A 16,845-nucleotide genomic window follows, 5' to 3' on the forward strand; every position below is an offset into this window, starting at 1 on the left:
TGGGAGGCGCTGTATCCTCATTTTTTTTTCTTTTTTTTTCCCCTGTAAATCTGAGACTGTTTTGGGATGCAGACTGGCTATGCAGCGTAGTGGCAGGGTCCTCGGTTGAGTCACTAACACCACCTAATAAGTAAACACTTTAAAAAGTAAAATCTGCCTGATGGTTGCGGTTCACACCTTTAATCCCAGCACTTGGGAGGCAGAGGTAGGCGGATCTCTGTGAGTCTGAGGCCAGGCAGGCACCAAAGGTACACAGAGAAACCCTGTCTCAAAAAACCAAAATAAAACGAAATGTAAAATCTGGGGCTGTAGAGATGGCTCAGTGGTTAAGGGCACTTACTGCTCTTGCAGAGGACCTGGGCTTGACTGGGTGGATCACAGTTGTATTTAGCTCCAGGGGACCCCTTCTGGTCTCCTTGGGCACCCCCACCCGACTGGCGTGCACACACACACATGAATAAATCTTTAAAAAAAGAAAAGCCGGGTGTTGGTGGTGCATGCCTATAATACCAGCACTCTGGAGGCAGAGGCACAAGGAGTTAGATCTTTGTGAGTTCGGGGCACAAGGAGATAGATCTTTGTGAGTTCGAGGCCAGTCTGATCTTCAGAGCTAGTCAATGCCACATAAAGAAGCTGTCTTGCAAAAACAAAATAAATAAGTAGGTAGATAGATAGATAGATGATAGATGGCAATAAAGGAGGAGCTGAAGCATATTATTGTCTTTTGGACAACTAAAACAGTATGACAAATATCAGGAACTTGTGAATTAAACATTTTATTGACACTGGATTTCTAAGCAGAATGTGTATTTAATGCTATGCATAAACAGTTGCTTTGAGACAGGGTCTCATATAGCCCAGGTTGATTTTGAATTCACTGTTCACTCAAGAATGACCTAGATCCTCCTGCCTCTGCCTCTCGAGTGTTGGGATTATAGGCATGGGCCCCCATGCCTGGTCTATGTCATCATGGGGCTCAAACCCAGGGCTAGTGTATATATATCAGCATTCTTGCCTGCTGAGCTACATACCAAGCCCCAGTGCATAAATACTTTTGACCAAAATGAAAACTGATCATCCTTGCAAACAAGACTGCCCTGAAGGCAGCCATGCTGCTCATTTTTATTTACTTAGTTTTCTTTGCAGTACTGGGGATTGGCCTCAGAACCCTGGGCATGTTTAAGTAAGTGCTCTGGTGCTAGCTCTGTCCTCAGTCCCTTTTTATTGTTTCGAGACAAGATCTTGGTAAATTACTTAGGTTGGCCAGAACTTGCAGTCTCAACTCAGCCTCCTGAGTGGCTGGTGTTCCTGGCATATTTCATAATGCCCATCTGGCCCACCTCTTTTAGATTCTTTACTGCCACTCTAAACAACACAGAGAGCTTTTCTCCAGCATGACTGCACCAAAGAACCTGTACCAGCCCTGGAGGATAATTTAAGACAAACCTCAGAGAAAACCAAAGATCTGGCTCACCTAGGTCATATAGGGAGGCATTTTCCCTATGGCTCAGCAGAAAGCTTATAATTGGTGCAAAATGAGGCCTGGGATTGGTGGAACTTGAAATACTGTCGTGACTGGTGCCAATATAATTCTTCCTTTGCATGCCACTTCCCCACACTCCTTGGTCTATAACTAGGATAGTCTCTTCATTTTTTGAATCAACTGCGAAGGCACTCTTCTGTGCTGCCCCCTTGTGCTGCAAAATGAGGCCCAATAAAAGTCTTCTGAAAAATAAAAATTTTAAAAACTTTATTTTAGAAACGGGATGACCTGACTTATATTTAGGAAAGCTTGTATTTCCGGGTATTTTAAAACATTTTCTTAGCCGGGCGGTGGTGGCACACACCTTTAATCCCAGCACTCGGGAGGCAGAGGCAGGCGGATCTCTGTGAGTTCGAGGCCAGCCTGGTCTACAAAGGGAGTTCCAGGACAGGCTCCAAAGCTACAGAGAAACCCTGTCTCGAAAAACAAAAAACAAAACAAAACAAAAAAAAAACAAAACAAAAAAAAATTCTTTGAGTAATGGTATAGAACAACAAGCCCCAATTGTACCATTTAGTCTCTCTGAAATTCATTCTCTTTATCTCCATATTGTACACTATGAACGAGTGAGTGTATGTCAGTAAAAGGCTGTCACATGCTATTACTCTAGGTACACTGTAGTTAACATTACTAATAAAGGAACAACGCCATCCTATATTTGCAGAGATTAAGCGATCTAATTTGCCAAGTTAGAAAAGGCAGAAATTTAATTAAATAAGAGTTACAAATGCTACCAGGAACCTGTTATACACTAAGCTCTGTGTTAAATGATAGGGAAAGTTTCAATGATGTGGCAAGAGGGAAACAAGGAAAGTACTGTTTATAGGCTAGGTAATAGAGGTAATTACCCCAAACCAATAGGAATTATTCGTGGATTGCCTGCCAGGTTAAATAGCATGACTTCATATTGTACTGTTCCTTGATCCTTGTTTATATATGTATTGTCCATCGAGACACTGGTGCTCCTATGGCTACTAACCTTTACAGAGAAAGACTGCCTTCATGCTTTAATTTGCTTCATAGAGAACCATTCCAAGTGCATCACACTTTTAAAAATATATTAATTTGGGCTGGAGAGATGGCTCAGCAGTTAAGAGCATTGCCTGTTCTTCTAAAGGTCCTGAGTTCAATTCCCTGCAACCACATGGTGGCTCACAACCATCTGTAATGAGGTCTGGTGCCCTCTTCTGGTCTGCAGGCATACACACAGACAGAATACTATATACATAATAAAATAAATAAATATTTTTTTAAAAAAATGTATTAATAGCCAGGCGGTGGTGGTGCACGCCTTTAATCCCAGCACTCAGGAGGCAGAGGCAGGCGGATCTCTGTGAGTTCCAGACCAGCCTGGTCTACAAGAGCTAGTTCCGGGATAGGCACCAAAGCTACAGAGAGACCCTGTCTCGAAAAACCAAAAAAAAAAAAAAAAAAAAAAAAGTATTAATTTGGTCTGTAGGTATACTTTAGTGGTACAGTACTTGCTTAGCGTGCATGAGGCCAGAAATTCTGAAGCACTGGATAAAAAACAAAAACTAAAATACAAATTATAATTTTTAATTGTATACATAATGTATTACAATTATACGCTGTACAAGGCTAATTATAAAGGGGAAATTGATCCACAGTTCTATACCCTGTTGTAGAGTAACTGTGTCCAAGCCAAAATTCATGTTAAAAAGATGTTTTTTGAGCAATGTCTCATTACATAGCCTTGGCTGGCCTGAAATTCAGAGTTTGCCTGCTACTGTTGGGGTGAAGGAGCGGTGAAATCTTAGCCTCCTGTGTGGTGGCAGGAAACAGATGAATAGACCGTCAACAACAGCACTTATGAGGAGTCCTGCTCTTACAGAAGAGCCTCAGAGTACTTTCCTTCTCCTTGGTACCCTCTCAAATCACAAGAACATGGAAACTGGCCCTGACCTGATACTGAATTGGCCAGTGCCATCATCTTCGGTTTCATTTCCTCCATAACTGAGAAACATAATTTAAAAGCTACCCAGTCTGTGGTATTCTATTATAGTGGCCCAAATGGCCAAAGATACTAACATCAATTAGTTTTGGATTTTGGAGGATGGATTTTCTCAGGCTTTCCTCAAATAGATGTAGGTTAGAATAACCTCAAACAGCTGCTTCTCCTGCCTCCTTATGGGCATGTATCTGCTATATCCAGCTTGGAAATTCTTTTCTTTTTTGAAACAGGGTCTCTCTATGTAGCCCTAGCTGTCCTGAAACTCACTGTCATATGTAGACCAGACTGGCCCCAAACTCATGGCGGACTTCTTGAGGACTGGAATTAAATACCTGAACCACCATGCCCAGCTAAGAACTTTTCTTGATCTCTTTTCATCCTGCCAGTTAGTTTTAGCTGTGAACTTTACACAGACCTACAGTCACCTGGAAAGAAGGAAATTCAAATTATTGCTCTGATCAGTTTGTCCAGAGGCCATGTATGTGAAGAATTTTATTAATTCTTAATTAAGGTAAGAGGGCCCAGCCGACTGTGGGTGGTACCATCCCTATGCAGGTCAGCCTGGGTTGGGAGAAAGGTAGCTGAGCCAGCCCGTAAGCGGCATTCCACAAGAGCTTTCCTCCCCGGCCTCTGCTTTAGTTCCTGCCTCTGCCTTCACTTGATCATGGACTGTTGTATCATGTAAGCATTGAAATCCATTTATTTATTTACCTTTTTTTTTTGAGACAATTTCCTTGTGTTGCTGGCTGTCCTGGAATTCACTCTGTAGACTAGACTAGCCTCAAACTCAAGGAGATATGTCTGCCTCTGCCTCCCAAGTGTTGGGATTAAAGGCCTGCACCACCACTGTTCTGTTTTTTTTTTTTTTTTGCTCATTTTAAAAGCAGGGTCATACTATGTATTCCTGGCTGGCAATGAACTCACGATATCCATCTGCCTCTGCCTTCTGGGATTGAGGGCATGCGCCACCACATCTAATCCTTTCCTCCCCAGGTTGCTTTTGGTCCTGGTGTTTATCACAGCAGCAGAGAAGCAGATTAGAACAGACACCATTTCCAAGTGGTCAGCCCTAAACATATATACATATCTGTACATGATGAGACCAGGTAAGTGTTCTATCTGAAGGTACTCTCACCAAGAGAATAAAGGCTACTGCTATCAGGAATGAGGAAGTTGGAATCAATGATTTTTTTCTTCCGTGTTCTTTTATGCACTCTTCTAAACCTCCAAACACCCAACTTTCCCCTTTCAGTTTTGACTTCTAAGTTTTACTACTGCTTTTTAAAAAACAACTACTTGTGCTTTGTAGATGGCTCAGTGGGCACACACCTGCTACCGAGCCTAACGACTCGAGTTTGATCTCTGGGCCCCAGATGTTGGGAGGAGACAAATGACTCCTGAAAGTTGTCCTGTGAGCATACCTGCACTGTGGCATGTGCACCCATGTGTACATACACACACACACACACTGTAATACAAAAAAAAAAAAAAAAAAAAAGCAAGCCAGGCATTGGGGGCACACATACACCTTTAATCCCAGGCACTCAGGAGGCAGAGACAGGTGGATCTCTGAGTTTGAGGCCAGCCTGTTCTACAGAGAGAGTTTCAGGACAGCCAGAGCTACACAGAGAAACCATGTCCTGGAAAACAAACACTAAATGCAACTGCTATATTGCCCTTTTAAAATGTTATTGTATGAAACAGAGTATTCCTAGATTGGTTTGATCTCTTCATCCTCCTGCCTCCACCTGCCTCCCAGAATCTGATAAAACCTTTCAATAGGAGGTTCTCCTTTCTTGAACCAGTATACTTTCTAACTGCATTCTAAGTACTTTTTATTATATCCACATATAAGTGTAGTCCTCACCCCTCACCAAGGAAGCTTTTCTCAGCAGACCAAGACCTTTACAGGAATCCCCAACTAATCAACATACTGAGAAAACTGACCCGGGTGCTCAACAGTAACTGATACACCTACAACACAACCCTACCACAAGACTCGGAACACCACAGAAGTAAGGGCTGGGAGACAGACTGTAAAAGCCAGAAGACGGTCTGCTGTGAGATAAAATCATGTATATTACAGGGAAGATGCACCAATGAAATCTCAAAAAATATGGTCACCTAGACAAGAGCTGCACAATGATGACGCCAGTTGATATGCCAACACAGTAGAAATCGCACAGGGCCCCATCTTGATATGAAGAGTGTGGCGATCTGAATGAAAATGGCCCTAAACTTAAATATTAAGTTCCAGGACAGCCAAGGCTACACAGAATCCCCGTCTCAAAAACAAACAATTAAAATACAGACATTTATGTATGGATTGATATACATACAGCTCCTTCAAGAATACTGCCAATACCACTACGCTCTGCACTTTGCCCCTTCCTGTGACTCAGCAGTTAAAGGATATCTGGTAGAGAAAAAGTCTGGCACAGAAATATGACAGAATCCTGATTGTTTTAATATTTCATGGGTTTTTGTTTTCTTTTGTTTTCCAAGAAAGGGTTTCCCTGTGTAGCTTTGGAACCTATCCTGGAACTCACTCTGTAGACCAGGCTGGCCTCAAACTCACAGAGATCCGCCTCTCTCTGCCTCCCAAGTGCTGGGAATAAAGGTGTGTACCACCACTGCCCAACTAATATTTTGTTTTAATATCATCCAGAAATAGTTAACATAAGCAAAGCAGCTGGTACATAATGGGTATTCAAAAATATTCAAATATATTTGTCAATTTATGAATTATTGTTGTGGGATATGTCCATGTCCCTACTTCTGTTTAAGATACTTTTGTATATTGATACAAATGTAAGATTACTTTTGTTATACTGTATATTTCTGTTTAGGAAATTTTTGCATATTGTTCCAAACTAAGGTTATTTTTGTCTTATTGCAGCATACATTTCTACCTATGGTTAAGACATTCTTGTATATTGTCATAAATTCCAAGTTACTGTCTTTATACTGTACATCTGTTTCTATTTTTGCATAAGCATTACCTCTCCAGCCTGTTTAATTTTGTTATGTGAAGCTTTAGTCCTTAAGCTATATAGCTTACTAAGAAATACAGGTTAATAGTCACCCATTTGTCAAAGTTAAAGTCGTGGTAGTTAGGTTTTGAGGCATACAGAGATATGTTCCAAATAGATGGGTTATCTTCAAAGACCTACAGAATATGGCATTTAAAATGTTTTATTTTATTTTATTATTATTATTATTATTTTTTTTTTGGTTTTTCGAGACAGGGTTTCTCTGTAGCTTTGGTGCCTGTCCCAGAACTAGTTCTTATAGACCAGGCTAGCCTCGAACTCAGAGATCTGCCTGCCTCTGCCTCCCGAGTGCTGGGATTAAAGGCGTGCGCCACCACCGCCCGGCTTAAAATGTTCTAATGGAAAGCCTCAGCGCACACTGCCCACGTCATCCTGTCCGTCTACATCAAGCTGCAGAATAAGGAACATGTGAATGAAGTCGTGCCTAGAGCCAAGTTCAAGTTTCCTGGACACCAGAAGATCCATCTTAAAGAAGCTGGCTGTCACCATGTTTAATGTATACTAATTTGAAGACATCCAGCTGAGAAGCTGCTCATCCTTGCCAGCTATTGGGTCAAATACATGCCTAATCATGGTCCCCTGGACAAGAGGTGGACCCTGAACTGATGAGGGCTTCCACTGTGTTCTCCTACACCCCACCCTATCATGTTAAGTAGTATGCCTCATGTCCAGTCTTAAAAAATTATAAGTATTTATTTACTTTTATTTCGTGTGTGGCACATAAGTAGAGTTCAGAGGGCAACTTTTAGGAGCCAGTTCTCACCTTTCACCATACGGGATCTGGGGATGGAATTCAGGCTGTGAGGCTTGGAGGCAGGGACCTCTCCCCACTGAACCTTATTTATTTTCCCAAGACAGGGTGTCCTAGAACTCGCTCTGGGGACCAGGCTGGTCTCAAGTTCAGAGATCCACTTGCTTCGCCTTCTGAGTGCTGGGATTTAAAGGTGTATGTCACCATGGCCCGGCTACCCCCTGAGCATTCTCGATGGCCCTAGAGCACTGGTTCTCAACCTCCTCAATGCTGCAACCCTTTACTACAGTTTCTCATGCTGTAGTGACCCCCACTATAAAACTGTTTTCATTATTACCTCATAACTGTAATTTTGCAACTGTTATTCATCATTAATGTAAATATCTGTGTTTTCTGATGATCTGAGGTGACCCCTTGTGAAAGGGTTGCTTGACTCCAAAGGGGTCATGACCCACAGGTTGAGAATCACTGTTCTAGACAAGGAAGTTTTTATTTTACTTTTCCCAGTTTAAAGAAAACTGAAGTGCAGGGCATCAAAGTAGTTCTCTTAGGCTAGAGTGAGTAACTAGTAGTAACAAACTTAAAGCAATGCCTCACGCTCTTTGTCCGCTGCTTCTCCAGTCATCCTCTCTGCCCTAAAATCGGTACAGAAGTGGGGCAATGCCCCAGACAAGGCACTTACTTTCTGTTGGTAACATGAAGAGTCTGAACTTAGTTTGGCTTCTTTCAAGTTTCATGTGCTCTGCTTTTTCATGAGCTAAGACACAGGCTTAGTAACTCCTAGCTTCTTATTGCTAAATAGCCTTGGGCTGATTTTAGTTTCAGATTTTTTTCCCCCCCAAAACAGGGTTTCTTTGTATAGTCCTAGCTGTCCTGGAACTTCCTCTATAGACCATGCTGGCTTCAAACTCACAGAGATCTACCTGCCTCTGCCTCCTTAGTGCTGGGATTAAAGTCCTGTACCACCACTGCTGAGTTTTTCCTAAAGCAGGGTGTCATGTAACCCAAGCTGACTTGGAACTTACTATATAGTAGAAGGTAGCCTTGAAGAATTGCTTTTCTTACCTTCATCTCCCAGCTGTTACAATTACAATTGTGTATCAAGCTCTCCAGTTGGAGATGGAGGTCTCACTATGTAGCTCTGGCAGGTCTGGAATTTACAGTGTAGACTAGAACAGGCTAGCCTTGAATTTACAGAGATCCACCTGCCTCTGCCTCTGGAGTCCTGGGAATAAAGGGTCTTGCTTCAAACTCATCATCTTCCTGCTTCAGCTATTGACTTCAGGTTTCTTCGGTAAGATAAGTTTACTGAACAATAGTCACATTGCTATACATGAGATTTAGCTATGATAGGGCTCAATAAACAATATATGACATATATTACATAAATATCAATGATAAAATATTAGTTATACTTCTTCTCTGGCAATAAATGGGAATATCCCTTCCTCTTTCCTTGCCGGAAGGAAAAGAGACATCATGGAAGTGAGGGAGGAAGGAACTTGAGAGAAGCACAAAGAGCAGAGTAGGAAGAAAGGAGCCCGGAACAGCGTCTGTGTGAGGATGCCGGATTTCTAATCACCGCACCACTGCTATCCTCAGCTGCCTAATTTTGAGGATTCCAGCCTCTCTGCAAATCCCACAGATTTTGCCTTTTGTAATTTTTTTTGAGAAGGTTGGAAGCTTAATTTGCTTTCTAACCAAACAAATTTCTGCATTGAGTGCATGCCATATTTAAATGTTCCTGTGTCATCAAAGAAGCTATCAATTCTGGAGTAATTTTTGATTGAGTTGACTTTTTAAAAAACTATTTGAATCTTAATTGTATTGGAGAAGTTTAGTAACAAGCCTTTGGGTTTTTATAGACTTTACCTTCGTTCTGGTGGACAAGCTCAATAAATGTTATAGTCTGTCCCTGCCTCCACACCAAAGGCAAAGAGATAAGAGGGTGAAATGAAAGAAGGGAAAACAGAAGGTGAGAGGGAGAATGCCAGAAAGTCACACAAGGGACGAGAAGAGGGAAGGGAATAAGTTAGGGAGAACAAAACGCTGCGAACAGCAGTCAGGAAAGGACAGCAGGAGAGGCTGGGGAATAGGGCGAGGAAAAGGGCAACAGAAGGAACAAAGAGAGAGGGTAATCAGAGGGCTGCACCGCCACCTTCCCGACGGCCAGTTTTTCTCTCAACCTCTGGGCAATGGTAACTGACTCCACCTTTCACCTGGACGATAAAGCTAATGCCCATCCTGGTCACTCGGTTCTAAAAACGGACATGCACTCTTCCTCAGCCTTCTAGTCTTAGTCACATGGTTACACGTTGGATGGACATCACACAAACTCACAATCTCTGAAACCTCATTTCCCAACATCCTGTACAGATCGCTAGCCTCTATGCTGCTAGTTCACTTGATCGAGCACCTGCCACGGTATCCACTTCCTAGTCAATGCTCAAATATCCTGGTTCCTTTCCCTGCCACCTTCCACTCCCACTCCACAAATGCCACTGTTTGCTTTCCTGTATGCTTTCCACTCAACATTATCATAAACACCCTCAACTCTCTGAACCTCTCGCCCTCTCTGTTGTACTTACCATGGAAACTCAACCCTGAAAGATCACAACCATCTGCTTTTTCTACCTACACCGGAACTACTAAGCAGCTTCAGTTAAGTGAATTCAGTCTCAGAACCCACATGAGCTTTTTGGGAACACCACATTCTCCAGATTTTCCTCCCGTCAACAGAAGTCTAAAGAAAAAGAGGCATTTCTGTGTTAAACATTCTACAAGGCTAACTAATCAGAACTTCAGTGATTTTGGAGAGCTGGATTGCTGCAGGTCCAGAGCCAGACCCAGGTTATCTTAGTCCCTAAACAGCTATTTATTGCCCACCTCTGTGTGTGACCTAACATTCTTGTGACTATTAGGTAAGTCCTTTTGTAATGTACAAACAGAACCCTAGTTTCCAGACCCAAATGCTAAGAATGAATTCTTATAGCGTCTGAGGCCTATGGCAGAGATTACCAGCTCTGCTATAAACCATTTCCACAAACTTATCTGAAAAAAGCCGTGATGTATAGCTTTGTTCTGTTATAAAAACCTCATGAAAATGCTACCACTGTTGTCTCCAACTTTCAAAGGTTTGTCTTCATCCAAGCTCACTTTTTAGACTCTTCCTTCTCTGTTAAGATTTTTCCCTAACGGCCAGCAGGGTTATGCTTAAAGGCTTTCACGGCGGCTAGAATGTAATCTAAAAGCTTTTCCGTAGCCGGCTCAACTCTCCATCTATCACTTTCCAATCCCTTTATCAAGTCTTAACCTTCCCACACGCCCTCCTCTTTTGGTGGGCTACTGCACCCTAGTCTCTTGCTCTTCCCAGTCTCCAAGTCTTGGTTCCAAGGTCACCTCTTCAGAGGCTGTCTCGGTAGACTTCAACCAAACTGTTCCTGTTTCTCCCTTGGTTTCGTTCCCAGCAGTGCGGTTGTTCCTATTGATTCCTGTGTTTGCTTATTCAGGTCAGCCACTTCTCGTGGGAAAGGGAACTCTGAACGACAAAACAACAGGTCCGGCTAAGGATTCACCCGTCATCCAATACCAAAAATCTCCGGGTCTCCTGACACGTTGGTAAGGACCGGAACCGCGAGCGGAAGCTGGCGCCTAGCAGGAGGCCCCGCCCCTTCCGGTTGCGGCGGCCCGCAGCTGGCGGCGGGGCCCGGCGCCCGCTCAGCCCGCCCCCTCTCTGCTGCCCCGCCCGCCCCGCCGCGCCGGCCGCTGTCAGAGGTGCGGTGTATGCTGAGCAGCTGTCGTCGCCGGCTGCTGCACGTCCTGGTCCCGAGCTTCCCGCCGCTGACCTGTGGACTGCGGCTCTGTCCCGGCCACCTCATGAAGCCGTTGGTCGTGTTCGTTCTGGGCGGGCCCGGTGCGGGCAAGGGGACCCAGTGCGCGCGCATTGTCGAGGTGAGGCCGTGCGGGAGGGCGACGGAGAGCTCCGGGGCTGAGCGGGCCCGGGCCAGCGGGAGCTGCCGCGTTGGCTGCCGCGCCCCCCGCCGTGGGCAGCGGACTACGAATCCCGACGGCCACCGCGCGCCGGGGCCGAGGGGCGTCGAGTCTGCGGGCGCGCGCCGCGTTGTCCGCTTTGTTCCCGCGCGCCCTTGCTTCCACTCCCGGGACCGGGGTCTTGTCTCCTCGCTCGGTCCCGGCCTGTCAGTCCTCTGCTAATCCTAACCCGGATCTGTGGTAGTTAAAGTACCGGAGCCGTGTGAGCCGAGGTGCTAACCTTTGGCCCAGCTGCCAGCTCACACTTTTCTTTGGGTGAGTGAGTCACTCGCTCTCTGAACCTAAATTATCTAATCAAATAAGAAACTCTGCTCTCATGTTAACTGAGAAAGTAAGACACCACCCAAGTCTAAAATCTCCTTATTAAAAAAAAAGGTTGCTGTAGGACTGGAGCGATGGCTCAGCGGGTTAAGTCGCTTGCCACAAAGTTGCATCCCAAAGACCCACATGGAAGGAGAGCACCAACTCCCGCGAGTTGTCCTCTGATTTTTATACTCGAGCTGTAGCTGAGAGTTTGCCCACACTAATAAACTAATACAATAAAAGTTTTGACATAAGTTTTCCAGTTCCATTCTGTTAGTATTTGAGGTCCGGTTGGCATGTACACGGAAAGAGGCAGGTATTGGGTTCACACCCCGTTTTTCTATCCTCTGGGAGCAGTAATCATACGGTGAGGAAGGCTTAATGGGCAGTCTTGGGCAATGTTTGAAAGGAAAACAAAGCAGTTAGAAACAACAGGCAACCAGAGTTGGGGTGAAACACCAAACGTTCACCATTAAATGGCGTGCTTGGTAAAAGTTTTTGATCCAGAACTTGATAAATAATTTATTTTCCTAGATTATGGCCTGTATTCGCTTTGGAGTGTTCCACGTTCATGCATTCAACTCTCGTCCTATACTCTGTTGTCTAAAGAACACCCACAAATAGAGTGTGTTCTAAAAGTTGGGTTTATAATTACAGGCAACTTCTGAAAACCAGGTCTGTCAAAAAGTACATAGCATTTTCCTCCTTATTTTTCTTTCTGTTGGTTTTCACTTTTTAAAAGCGAAATGACTAGTGGATAGTTTCAGGTTTATGTTATAAGCACGATGATTAAAATATAAATAGCGTGGTAAAAGGAGCAGGAACTTTATGGTCAAAACAAATAACGGTTCAAGGCTTGATTCTGCTACTGTTGTTTTTCTAACCCCAGAGAAGTTACTTTTAGCTTGAGTTCCTTTTTAAGAATGGAGAAAATAGAATCTGTTTTGTATTTGTGACTATTAAATGAGGCCTGACACCTGGCAGATAGATGGAGATGCTTTCTCCTTTAAGCGTCCTGGTTTTATTATATTGGTCATTTCATTTATGTTTAGAAAGACAACAGGTTTATTTAATGCACTGTAAGGGCAGCAGGCTGGGCAGTAATGAGAGTACTATCTGAAGCTGGTAATTTTTATTTTGAAGCTGCGTTAACGTTTTAAAACTTGACATATTACTTTCATTTTTGATTGCACCCAGATACTTTGTTTCTGAGTTTATTATGTGTCTTTAAAGGGCCACACTCAGCCTAACTACTCAGTTACTCTACTGGATTCAAAGTCTCTGTGTTCAGTAATTAGTATTTCTATTTCATGAATTGATAGCTGGTAATACTTAAACCTGCTCATTATCAATTCTTTGATGAGTTTTTTCTTTTTTTTTTTTTTTTTTTTTTTGGTTTTTTTTCGAGACAGGGTTTCTCTGTGGTTTTGGAGCCTGTCCTGGAACTAGCTCTGTAGACCAGGCTGGTCTTGAACTCACAGAGATCCGCCTGCCTCTGCCTCCCGAGTGCTGGGATTAAAGGCGTGCGCCACCACCGCCCGGCCTGTTTTTTTTTTTTTTCTTGAGTGCTTCTTTTACTTACTATTTAAGATGGCAGCTATATGAACTTCAGAACCCAGGTCTCAAACATGAAAGATATGCACTCTGCTACAGAGCATCTCTCTTTGTACTTTTTACTTTAAAGTTCTCAATAAGTTGTCCCTGCACTTACTCTGTAACCAAAGCAGGCCTTGAGCTTGTGGTCTTCCTGGCTCAACTTCATAAATAGCTGTGATTATAGACCTCTTCCACCAAACCATCTAGAATAAACTCTTTTGAAGTGTTTGCTGTTGATTCAGTTGCCATAAACATTCAACTGATAATCTGCCAATTTCAAATGTATAATTTAAGAGTCACTGTTCCTTAGCTGATTAAACAAACACTGGAATGCCTGTGGTTTGGGTAAGTCAGGTGTTTTCCCCTCTGTGAGTCTGCATTTTGACTCACTGTTTCATTATGTAGGCAGCTATGAACTTAATCCCCAAAGATAGTAAGTTTAAAATTTATTTTTTTTTCTGCAGGGAAAAAGTTATATAACTCAATGTTAAATTCTCCAACTCTCATGCCAAAGCGAATTTAGTTCACAGGGTACCTGAAATGTGGCCGACTATAGAATTGTTTTTTGGAGAGAAGTTATTTTGGTTTCTGACTCAGGTTGCCAGAAGTTGTGCTGTATTGTTTATTTTGAGGAATGGTCTCCTTATGTTAACCCAGGCCGTCCTCAAACTCTGTTCTCCTGCCTCAGCCTTCCTCCTGCTAGGATTTGTGCTGCCGGGTGCTGTCAGAAGTACAGCTTGGTTTTACGATTCACAGTCTGAGGGTACCTTGCCCTCGTGTCGTGGAGGATTGTAGTTAGGTAAGGGAGTGTGTTGGAGGGAAGCCGGTAGTTTTTTCTGAGTCACTCCACTTTTTTAATGCTCCATGGGCAGAAAAGAACAGATCTGATTGAGAACCTTTTAAGGTATCTCCTAATTGGAAGAGAAATTTTGGGGGAGCTTTGGGAATTGACTTAACTCATTTATTTTAATGGTCCTTTTCAGTTTAATTTAATTTTCTAATTATTTCGAAATCCATGTCTTCTTGTACTATTTTTTTTTAATTAGCCATTTTCTAAGTCAGTGTAATACTTTTATTTGAATTAAATACTCAGTGGAATTATTGAATAATGATATGTTTCTAAAACTCAGGGATGCTGTATCATGTAAAAAATTTCCTACTTCCTTATGTTGTGTATACATATGTGTATGTGTGCATATGCTATGGCACATGTGTGGAAGTCAGAGGATAACTTTGTGGAGTTGCTTTTCTCCTTTAACCTATATGTGAGCTCAGGGATGGGAATCAGGTCATCAGGCCTCATTTGTGAATTTTTAAAAAGTAAGCTTTATGTTTATTTTGGTCCAAAAAAATTAGAATTCTGTAATCTAAACTTCTCTTCAAAAATACATCCACAATTTTGCATTGGTTTTTTGGAGAGATAATATTTAATTATATGAATGGCTGACTCATACTATGCTTTAAAAAGTTTTTAAAGTTTTGAGTGAGATTGAATTTGAGCATACAGAAATCAGAAATTTGATTTTATTTACCTTTTTGTCTCTGTTGTTGAGCATTGTACCTAGCATATAGTAGGTACTTGTTGAGTCAATATTGATGATAGAGATATTAATGTATCCTGAAACTGTATACATCTTAAAAATTTGATCCCTAGGGGGCACCCAAGTAGCTTTCTGGACCTTAAGCATGAGTGAAGCCAGTCTTTGGGGTGCTTTTGTTTACTCTGAGTGAATGAATGGTGAGTATGCTGAGCAGAACTTTCAGTTTCAAAATCCGGAACTTACCCTGTACCCTCAGAAGGAATGAGCTAGGAAAAATCTGGTCGACCTTAAGGTCTGGCCTTTTAAGGATAGGACTTTTTCTTCTTGGGAGGGTATAGTTAAAGATTTATTTTTTAAAGGATAATTTAAAAGCTTTAAAGACTCTATAAAAGAAAAAAATAAAAGAAAAAAAAAGACTCTATAAAAGATATGGCCTACAAAATACTTGCCTCTTGGGGATAGAGAGATGACTCTGTGGTTAAGAGCACGGTCAGAGAATCCAGTCAGATTCCTGGTACTCACATGGTGCTAACACCATCCGTAACTTCAGTTCCAGAGTATCTAAATCCTGTTTTGTCCTCCACAGCACTAGACATGCACATACATACATGCCAGAAAAACACCCATGTGAATTTAAAAAGCAACAAAACTTGACTCTATTAAAGAACCACTATTTTGAGGGCTGGAGAGATGGCTCAGTGTTTAAGAGCACTAACTGCTCATCTAGAGGACCCGGTTTTAATTCCCAGCACTCACATGGCACCTCACAACTGTCTGTAACTCCAAGATCTGACACCCTTATACAGACACATGCAGGCAAAACACCAATGCACATAAAATAAATAAATTAAAAAAAAAACACTCTTTTTTTTGTTTTTGTTTTTTTTTTTATATTGATATTTATTAAGCTCTACATTTTTCTCTGCTCCCCTCCCTGCCTCTCTCCTCCCTCTTCAATCCTCCCCCAAGGTCCCCATGCTCCCAGTTTACCCAGTTTACCAGCTTGTCTTTTTCTACTTTCTACTTCCCATGTAGATTAGATCTATGTAAGTCTCTCTTAGTGTCCCTATTGTTGTCTAAATTCTCTGGGGTTGTGGTTTGTAGGCTGGCTTTCATTGCTTTATGTTTAAAAACCACCTATGAGTGAGTACATGTGATAATTTTCTTTCTGTGTCTGGGTTACCTCACTCAAAATAATGTTTTCTAGCTCCATCCATTTTCCTGCAAATTTCAAGATGTTGTCATTTTTTTCTGCTGAGTAGTACTCCATTGTGTAAATGTACATTTTCCTTATCCATTCTTCGATCTAGGGGCATTTAGGTTGTTTCCAGGTTCTGGCTATGACAAACAAAGCTGCTATGTCCTTGTGGCACGATTGAGCATCCTTTGGATATATACCCCAAAGTGGTAGTACTGGGTTTTGAGGAAGGTTGTTTCCTAATTTTCTGAGAAATCACCACACTGACATCCAAAGGGGTTGTACCAGCTTGCATTCGCACCAGCAATGCAGAAGTGTTCCCTTTTCCCCACCACCTCTCCAGCATAAGTTGTCATCAGTATTTTTGATCTCAGAGTTGTTTTGATTTGCATTTCTCTGATGACTAAGGATGTTAAACATTTCCTTGAGTGTTTTTCAGCCATTTTAGATTCCTCTGTTGAGAGTTCTATGTTTAGGTTTATACTCCATTTTTTTATTGGACTATGTGATCTTTTGGTGTCCAATTTCTTGAGTTCTTTGTATATTTTGGAGATCAAACCTCTGTCTGATGTGGGGTTAGTGAAGATCTTTTCCCATTCTGTAGGCTCTCGTTTTGTCTTGTTGATGTGTCCTTTGCTTTACAGAAGCTTTCAGTTTCAGGAGCTCCCATTTATTAATTGTTTCTCTCAGTGTCCGTGCTGCTGGGGTTCTATTTAGGAAGTGGTTCCCTGTGCTGAACCACCCTTTCTTTAAGGATGCTTGTAACATAGGGTTTTTAGAAGAGACCAGAAGAGCTTCAGATTATCTGCTATACTTTTTTTCTTTCCATTTTAAGTTA

General features: G+C 42.3%; 1 protein-coding gene across 1 annotated transcript in view; it reads left to right on the forward strand.

Moving 5' to 3' along the window:
- Positions 1–10,998: 10,998 nt before the first annotated feature.
- Cmpk1 (cytidine/uridine monophosphate kinase 1) overlaps positions 10,999–16,845 on the forward strand; it is a 32,349-nt gene continuing 26,502 nt past the window's right edge. The window contains exon 1 of the mRNA XM_057785630.1: positions 10,999–11,270. Within this exon, the coding sequence (XP_057641613.1) occupies positions 11,103–11,270 (168 nt within the window). The 5' untranslated portion in view covers positions 10,999–11,102. The remainder of the gene's footprint in view (positions 11,271–16,845) is intronic.

The sequence above is a fragment of the Chionomys nivalis genome, chromosome 11 (assembly GCF_950005125.1).
Source record: "Chionomys nivalis chromosome 11, mChiNiv1.1, whole genome shotgun sequence".
Taxonomy (NCBI): Eukaryota; Metazoa; Chordata; class Mammalia; order Rodentia; family Cricetidae; genus Chionomys; species Chionomys nivalis.